Here is a 9,898-nt window from a genome sequence, read left to right as displayed (position 1 = left end):
GTACCTTAAAGTCATCTATTTTAGAGCTATCACATCTGTAAAATCCATTAAATCCACCCGTCTAAAAATAGATTAGCCCGTCTTAAAGACTGGTGGACGCATGGCTGGCTAAGACCTTGGTCAGTATTAAAGGAGTGTTTCGTGATCCTAGCATCCTCTTTTTATGACATTTTTCAGTACATATCCACGAAAAAAGCCTATTCCCAAAATTTCAGCTGATTCCGATTTTGCGTAACTTGCGAGTTATGCATGATTATGTGTATTACACTGCTCCATAGACAATACGTTGTATTTTCGTTCTGGTGCACCAGAACGAAATTCAAATTTCACGATATCTTTGCAAAACGAATTAATCTGCAAGAAATATTTTGTACATAAACATTATGTAGCCAGAGGTTTCCAGTGATATAAAAATCTGAACTTTTTTTGAGAAAAGTGGGGGGATGAGGCTGTGGATCACGAAATGCCCCTTTAAATGGTTAGGGTGTTGATCATATAAAAAAGGTTGTTTTTGCCAGTAGTGCCAGTGGCCATTTATGACTTGTACATTGTACAAAGTAAGGTACATTTTGAATTGTGATGTGAAACTAAAGCTAAAGGAGTCCGATGTAGGGAATATTGATTTTGAGCCAATAATTAATTAATTCAACTTCCTTTGTGCGGTATTTTATTGTTCTGAGCAGTGAGCAACATAAAATGACCATATATCTGCTCTGGAACTAAAAACTTGTCTCATTATCATGGGGTTTTCAGCAGAATAAAACACTGAGAATCGTGTTGGGCCCTTCACAGTTGATTTGAGTTTACTGTTTCCACCCGCATTCAAAGTACCATATTTAATTATTTGATTTTTATTTGACATTTTCTCTGTTTTGACATTTTTATAGTTTGCTACTTTCTTACTTTAATTATATATCACATATGATATCGATGCTGAATAAACAAAGAACACCCTGCATCATCAATGTATTGGTCAATGTATAAAATCAACCATTGCAAAGTAATTAAATCTGCATTGGGCCAAAATGTACGTACTATTTTGATATTTGGCTGTGACCACTCGTTTCAAAATGAAGAAAATAATAAGTACGGTACCGTAATTAATAATTAAAAGTTACCTTACAAGTGCCCTTTTAAAATCTTAAACAATACACTAAGAATTAATTGTGAAGGGTCTTACAAAAATGTATAATGTCTTTAATGAAAATGAATTTTTTGAAAATTGAATTGAGTTTGTAGGATTTTAGATACCTTGATCGCATCACAATCATGCAATTGCTGGCAAAAGCAATAAAAATAACAATATCTGCAGATAAAAATAAAGAAGGCGAATTTGGACTCCCCATATCACCCTGTCCTTGTCCTATATTGTTGCTGTCGGGTATGGGAGAATGCTAACGGCTAGACAGTACAACACCAAAACATTAATACTAGAAACACTAAGTACTTTCAAATGCATCTATTTTTAACAAAATATTGGCAAAAATTACAGTACCGGTACTATTAGTAATGAGCCTTTTCAGTAAATATTTGTCCGGCACACTTTCTAAGTTAAGGGTGTACTACACCCCTGTGGTAAATTTGTGACTATTTTTGCATTTTTCTCAAAAAATAATAACACGCTAGTTACAAAAGTTATGTATATTATTGGGGCAAGGAATCCAATTACTACACTGAAATTTCATTGATTCAAGACAAGCGGTTCAGTATATGATAGGAAATGAGGTACATCCTAGCGGTACCTTATTTCTTATCATAAATAACGAACCGCTTGTCTTGGGTCACTGAAATTCCAGTGTAATAACTGGATTCCTAGCCCAGGGCTATAATATACATAACTTATGTTACCACTGTGTTATTAGTTTTTGAGAAAAATGCAAAAATGGGCACAAATTTATTGAGGGGTGTAGCACCCCCTTAACGCTGACACTGCGATAGTTAAGAAATTTGTATTTTGCTCTTGTGTTTTTGTTTTGAGCTTAAGGTGGTACATGTACTACACCCCTTGATAAATTTGTGACTAGTTTTGCATTTTTCTCACAAACTAATAAAAGTTACAATGATACATGTATATTGTAGGGCAAGGAATCAAGTTACTACACTGGAATTTCAGTACTAATGACTCAAGACAAGTAGTTGATTTATTGATCAAATATCGGTTTTCCCTAATTTTTGACTGTACATAACTGTTGTCTGTGCTGAAATAAAATGTCCAGTGCAGTAGTTGCAGTCCTTGCCCAGCTATAATATGCATATCTTGTCACCAATATGTTATAATTTTTGAGAAAAATGCAAAAATAGGCACACAATTGGCCAGGGGTGTAGTACCACCTTAAGCTTAAGTGATTCACATGTCGCTCTACCGTAAGAATTTTCATTGACAGGCTAGTCTTGACCCGGAAGTTGTCGCAAAATGAGGTCAGTAAGACAACAATGCTAACTTGTTTACCAATTGGTCTATGTTGCTAATTTAATAGTAATTTATGCACGATGGAGATTTTAAGATTTAATTTCATGGGAAGTATAATTGTGATTTGATATTTACTTGCCTCCACACGGACACAAGGCATTGATGCAGCTTTCTGAACAGTGGGTCCAACAATAGAAAATCGCATCCTGGATGCACGGAAGCACCTTAGCGGGAGCGTTGTTTCAGAAAAATCTGACCAAGTGGGTGTTTTGCAGAGGTCCAGGTTTTGACAAATTGTAAACAAAAATGGAAATTTTGGAACCATTATCTCAGGGAAGAGAATTATATTTGAATTACTTTTTCTCTATTGATAATGCCAACAATTACGGTATGCTTGTAATTGAATTAAAACTAAAACTTTCACAAATTCAGAAAATTTCATCTGAAATCATCCAATGACAACACGTAACAAAAAACATCAAAAGTTGACAAGATTATAGTTCAAATATTAATATCAAAAGTTTTGTTTCTACTGCGGTTAATTATACAGGTGTAATTTTACTACATGGGCTAATTCCAGCGTGACTGATGGGACATTTGATAGCCTGCAGAAAAAAATCTGCATGCCATAACCAAAAAGAACACTCTAAAGCAAAGAAAACATGTCATATATATTTCAATTAAAAAAAAACATGTTTGAAACCAAATGATAAAATGGCAGAATAGGCTATGGCTGTACGGTGGCCACTTGAAGTTGAGCGTGACTGATGGGACGAAAAGTACCATCACTTTTCAAACAAAGTAGATTGTTGTTAAGAAGCTATATACATGTCTAGATCTGTTTGCAAATTGGAAATTCTTCTCAAAATTAATCTTTGGTTCTAAAACAATTAGGAAACACTATAGAGTTTTTCATTTCTCATTGATCAATACACAAACTAATAAAAAAATCCATGAGGTATGGCGTACAGTGTACACCCCTTGTTGAGTTGGCATGGAATGACCCCGGGGAATGACCTGCTACAAGTCCCCAAGTGCATGTGGCCCATATAGGACGGGTACATACTGTAAACATGCAAGGCTCTTGTAACAGAAGGAAAATAAGGTAGATGGAAAAAAATTAAAAAAAAAAATCAGAAAATTAACCAATCTGAGACTAACAGACACTTTGGCAGCCCCACACTTTAACAGCCCCACACTTTGGCAACCAATTCAGCATAGATTCTGTGCCCCTCCAAGCGATAAAAGTCAAAAGTTTCATGTGCTTCACACGCATTTCAGCACAAAATCATTGGAAAGACCATTTTGAGACTAATATTCAACTTCATTATTTAAAAAGTTACCAAAATTAATTAGTTGTAGGCCCTATTTGTGTCAATTTGCGCGTGCTTCGCGCGCAATTGTTTTTCGAGAATGGGGAGGGGGCATTATGTATCAGTAGAGAGCTTGCGAAATGAAGTTACTTTAACTTTAACTTTAACGTCTAGAGGATTATAGAGGATTACGTATTCAAAACCAAGGTGGTTTTGAATACATAATCCTCTATAATCCTCTAGACGTTAAAGTTAAAGTAACTTCATTTCGCAAGCTCTCTATTAACCCTGGGCGCCACAACCCCTAGCTACGCCACTGATTTAAAGGTCTCTGGCAATCATAACATTATGCCTTATAAGGCCTATGTTATAAAAATAATTATCAAGCACGAATCACTCATATTCACCATAAACATATTGAACATAATTCCCAGGCTCTGAAATTGTCTAGTTTGATGTTACAGTAATACAATGACGGCGGATGACAATTGAGCACAAATAACCAGGACGTCATTGCCCTAGAGAGTCGTAGCCCAGGAATGATTGAATAGAATATCGCGTGTTGAGTTGCATTTTTTTTAATATTTTTTTTTATTGGAAATTATGTGAGTTGTATAATTAATTTTCTAACATATAAGGCATAACATTGTGATTGCCGGAGTTATAAGAGGCTATTAAAATGGGGAGATATTTTTATGGTACTGGTGGACAAGTAGAGCCCAAAGCCTTGCTTGCATTCTCTAATTCTCTCGCTTTTACCCAATAGTACCCATTCTTCCATGTCCATGTGTATAATTTTAAAAAGAAAAATCAGGGAGATTTAATTTTTAAAAGCCATCAATATCATTTTAATTACTGGTATATGCTGAGTGAGCTTGGTGTACTGGCGGTACATGTAGCTGCACACACTACGTGTAGGCTATAAATCACTTTTTTTTTCAGATTCAATATGTAAAAATACAAGTTGCTAGATACATGTACCATCATGTTCTATAAACATGTAATAAACCTGGTGTGGGCAATCTAATCAGTGTATATCAGTTACCAGTTTACCATCAATCACATGTGACAGTGTACATGTAATAGACTCTCACTGAATATTTTTGACAGTTCAAGTAGTGTGACAAGAATGATAAATTACAAGTATCCACTCGTATAGTCGTATATAGTTGCAAGTAGAGACAAACCAGGATCAAAATTGAAATTGAGGATGGCCCTTTTGTTGTTGTTGCATTGAGGCAAATGGGGCCCTCGGCCCCCGAAAATCAATGAGGGCCCGCAAAAGATACATAAATCCAGCGTGCCCACTTTTTTTGTGGGGTTCTCCAATGGCCCAAATTCGGGCCCACAAAAATTTGTGAGGGCCTTCAAACATTTAAGATCAAGGGCTCAAATGGCCCTCCGGAAGTCTGGCCTATTTCGAGGCCTGCAAATGGGACAAATGTTGCCTTGCTTATTGTTAAAAGGTGTTCGAGGACTCCACTCACCTTAAAGTAATAAGCAAGAGGCAGCATTTGTCCCATTTGTCTTGAAAAGCTGACAGTGCCACATGTATGATTGTGAAAAAAATGATTGATTCACCTATTTTATATAGGTTGAATGAGAAATGTATGTAACTAGAAAGTATTGGGAAGTAATTTCACTTTCACTCTCTAATAATAAATATCAGGACACTGTGTACATGTACACTAGTGTTTTCCATTGAAATGTACAAATAGATGGTTGATACTTGAATGTCTCTGTCACTGAAGTGTAGGCCTATATAAAAATTATAGGCTAACATATTGAATAAATTACCTTTGCAATTTAGGTTTGAGATATATACATTGTAATGGTACATATTTCCACCTGTTGAAAATATCTGTACTTCGCTAACAATTAGCAAAAGAGGAATACATGCAGTCATGTACATGCAATAAAAATACAACATGACAGACACTGTCTAGCAAATTGAATGTAATCACATATTATTGACACACATAATGACATTTAAAATACACATTTCACTTTTGCTTTATTTGATTGATTAAAAAAATATTTGTTGCTCCCCATTTAATCTATGTTTGAGGGGGAAAATGAAGGACGTACTGGTAATTAAAAGTTGCATATAATTCAGCCATTACTGCCAGTTCATCTGTGTTGGTATAAATCATGATTTTGATTTAAACTTTAGATCCAAACAAAGAAATTTATTCCTACATGTACCTCCGAATTGAGGATTGTAAGATGTTAAATAATTTGTTTTTTTGTTCACAGGCAATGCATGGCTCAACATGTGTGGGTGCAATTGTATGCAAATTAGATGTACATAAAAAGATGGTCAGGAGGGGTTACATCGCTATGCTGGCTGTCGACGAAAAGCACAGGAAATGTAAAATTGGTAAGTTGTGATCATTTTACATGTAGCAAGATCAAATGGACAGACATACATCAAATTACACTTTTTAAAATCACCAACAATCTAATTGGCTTGTTGTTTCACTCCCTTGTTCTTTTTTTGACTAATTCAGTCCAAAACTTGCAGAGTAACAGATAGACCTGTACTGTGTGTTCTAATCTCACTACCTGATATTCCATTACTCTTTCCCAGGACCAGGGCAGAAAATTAAAAAGTAGGGGGTCCGGAGTAGAGTTTGGTGAGTCCCGAGTTGCACAAATGCAGCATAAATAGTATGTCTGCAATAGCGCTAGATTGAAAAACTGGGGGTCGTCAGGGACCCCTGAACTTGCAGAAATTTTAAAAACAGGGGGTCCGAACTCTATTTTGGTGGGTCCGGGACCCCAAAAAGCAACCTAGCGCTACCCCTGCCCAGGACTAATAACAATTTGAAAGGTGGATGGGCTGATCCTAATATATTTTACCTCACATTGAGGCCCATCACCTGAACATTTTTCCTGAGTTTAAATTGTTCCAGTTTACGAATAGTATTACATTAATTGTTTTTGTACAGTAGCCCATAAAAGAGTAACTAAATGACTTCTGAATACGGGCTAGGCACCACCTCTAGATAGATTACCAAGCTATTGTGTTTTTGTTAAGAGCACATACATGAAACATTCAAGGCCTAATATTTCACTGGGGTTATGATAAAAATGTCATCTTTCACCAAAATCTGCCTTTTGATGGGGTAAAGGGGGGAAAGGTGTTGTCAGTTGGGTCACTTAAATTGATTTTGCTTGATGACTAGACTGCTGAAGCGACAATTGCCTCCAGTTGTAGTTGGAGACATAACCTTATGTGACATGATCTGGTCTGTGGGGGCTAAAGGAGGCATTTAAAAAAATTGAGTTGCTATAATTTACCATACAAACATTACGCTATCAAACACCAAAGGTCTAGCATACTTCGTTCTAAAGTTATGAAGTTTTGTGATGTCTATTCTGTATTTTCTTATTTATTTACTCCATATTTTTGCCTTTATCTCAATTTCAAATATGACACCTTTGGCCTCCGTGGACCAGACTGTGTCATTATTATACTGTTTATACTTTTCTCTTGCTATGAACATGTCAAAAAATGTGACGGTTTCATTGATTTAATATTTTCTACAGGATCTAGCTTGGTGAGGAAAGCAATCAGAGCAATGGTGAGAGGAGACTGTGATGAAGTAAGTAACATATTCAATTTACTGTAATGCAGCAATACTAAATGTGCTTGGTCATTGTGTGGAAAGGAAGAATGCTTGTAAGATTCTGAATCAGAGGAAGCTTATGTTACATGCTCAGAATGACTTCATATATTTAGTGAATTTACTTTCATTTTGCCAATGTTCACAGTGGCTGATATGTGCATTTGTGATAAGATCTGATTCAACCAGACTAAAGAAGGCCATGTTGGAGATTGAGATATCATCATCCCCTTGCTCAGGGCTCGAAAAAATGTTAATTTCCCGGGAAGCAAGCTAAATTTCCCACAATTAATACCATGTTTTTATATACAAAAAAGACACAATTTCCCTCCAAATAACAGAATTTCCCTCCAAATACCAACATTTCCTGGGAATGAGCTTCCCAAATTCCCCACTTTTTCGAGCCATGCCCTTGCTCAGCAACAGCAAGTACATATATACTATAATTGGTGAAATTCAAGATTAGATCATAGTTACAATATACTTGTTTGCAAAGTTATGAGCCTTTGTAATACCAAATTTCATGTATTTTACTGTGTTTTAAAAAATCCCTGACTCTTTAAATGTTTTTTTTTTGTGAATTCCACAATTACTGCCTTTGGCTGGCTTGGATCAGATAACATCATATTTGAGCCAATATCTTGTGTCAGACTGTTTTTCATTTTGTTTTCAGGATTTCAAATTAACCCATAGCAGTAAATCAATGCATCATGCAGATAATGCTGAAAAGGTGTCACCCAAAGTCTGTGAGCTTTAAGTGGAGCAGGGAAAACACAAAATATCTTCAAGATATATTACACAAATATGCCCAGTTGTGTGTTAATGCTATTTTATATCAATCCAAGATGTACCCTCTCAAAACATTCTTGGTACCTTTTTCTAATCAATCACACAGTTCTCCTTCAGAATGGAATTCATATCAGCTGTGTTATTATTTGTATCTTTCAGGTCGTGTTAGAGACGGAGATCACAAACAAACCAGCACTGCGTCTCTACGAGAATCTAGGATTCGTCCGTGATAAGCGAATTTTCCGTTACTACTTGAACGGAGTAGACGCACTACGCCTCAAATTATGGTTGAGGTAGAGAGAGTTCACATCTAGCAGAAAATAAAAAGTCAAATTGGACACATAGCTATTTAGAATGTAGACTTAGACTAGAATATCTGTATAATACATAGATGTATTTTAAGGTAGGAGATAAGCAGAGGCTAATGTTAGCAGGGGCTCTAGGCAGTTGGACATCTTTCAGATGGTTGTCTTGACAACACTAAGATGGTGTCTATTATACAACCATGATTTTGTTTAAGCTTGGGGCAACACTCTGAAATAGTCTATTTTTTTACAATGGGCTGATGAGAAAGGTCTTGAAGCAGGTACATGCATGCCTTTCCAAGTAAATATGCAGTATGCATTAATAAATAACACAGCATATGCTGTATTTTGCTTTGGAGATGTTTGATTCAGTCTGTCCCTAATGTACAAAATGCAGTAGCTACAAGTAGAGAGCACCACAAATATGGCATTTTTAATTTCTACTGGTTCCAAAGAAAAGAAAAGTATTTGCTGTTTTTAACAAGGCATATATACTGCATTTTTAAATGGGAAGGAAGAAGTCAAATTAGAAAAGTAGTTGTGTTCTTATCTATACTCTATACATCTACCAGTTGCACTTGAATGAGAGGGATATAAGGTTCAGTGCGTTGATCCTCAACACCTCTCTCATTGGGGAACTGGAGGGTGTATCAAGTAAAGATAATATCTATTGGCAACTACTGTGGGGCTTTCTAAAAGATGTCCTCTGCTCAACTCCTGCTGCTTAATTTCTTGAGCATAGAATACATCACAACATAAATATTGGAAGGAATATTAAATTCAAAGTGTGTACAAATGATTCAATTCAAACATGGATGTCAAACAAACTGTACCTTGAAAGTTGGAGTTGTATATTACCAAAGAGGCATTTTATACAAACAAGCCATCATTATGTTTAGCCCTGCAGTATTGGAGGCTTATTTGGACACTTACAATACAGGGTTTGGAAGATGTTCTTTATATTACAAAAGATTTGCAATTCCCTATAGCATGCTCAAACCTATTGTTAAAGGTGTGTGATCTGATTGACAGCCTCACCCCCCATTTTACCTCATCAAAAATACAGATTTTAGTATCTGGTGAAAGCTAATACTTTTGTTATAATCCCAGTGAAATTGTAGGCTAAGAATATTGTTTTGTTTAGGTGGTATGAACAAACACATGGTTGTCTGACTGGTTACCCCAGGAAGTTGTATACTCTTCTATGGGCCACTGTGATACACATGTTTGCCTCTAGAATCCAAGTCACTGGAGCAATGAATGTTTGGGTAATGGGTTTCAATGTGCGATAGAAATCACTATGTATTGCAATCGGACCACCCGACCTAAGTCTTCATATCCAAAAGAAGTTTTTAGGTTGATGATGAATTTGGATGCATTTGCAATAATAATTTGCACGTCTTTTAAACATGGCAGCTGGCTCTTGTGAATTGCAACCTAAAGATTGTGTGA

At 36.0% G+C, this 9,898-nt stretch overlaps 1 protein-coding gene across 1 annotated transcript in view; it reads left to right on the top strand.

Annotated features, from left to right (window-relative positions):
• Window positions 1-9,278, top strand: part of LOC140152633 (uncharacterized) — a 10,628-nt gene extending 1,350 nt beyond the window's left edge. The window contains exons 2-4 of the mRNA XM_072175057.1: window positions 5,980-6,103; window positions 7,276-7,331; window positions 8,301-9,278. Coding sequence (XP_072031158.1) covers window positions 5,980-6,103; window positions 7,276-7,331; window positions 8,301-8,438 — 318 coding nt within the window. The 3' untranslated portion in view covers window positions 8,439-9,278. The remainder of the gene's footprint in view (window positions 1-5,979; window positions 6,104-7,275; window positions 7,332-8,300) is intronic.
• The last annotated feature ends 620 nt before the right edge of the window (window positions 9,279-9,898 follow it).

This window comes from Amphiura filiformis, chromosome 5, assembly GCF_039555335.1.
Source record: "Amphiura filiformis chromosome 5, Afil_fr2py, whole genome shotgun sequence".
Lineage (NCBI taxonomy): Eukaryota > Metazoa > Echinodermata > Ophiuroidea > Amphilepidida > Amphiuridae > Amphiura > Amphiura filiformis.
The sequence above is the reverse complement of the archived record's forward strand: the minus strand, read 5'-3'. Positions and strand labels throughout refer to the sequence as shown.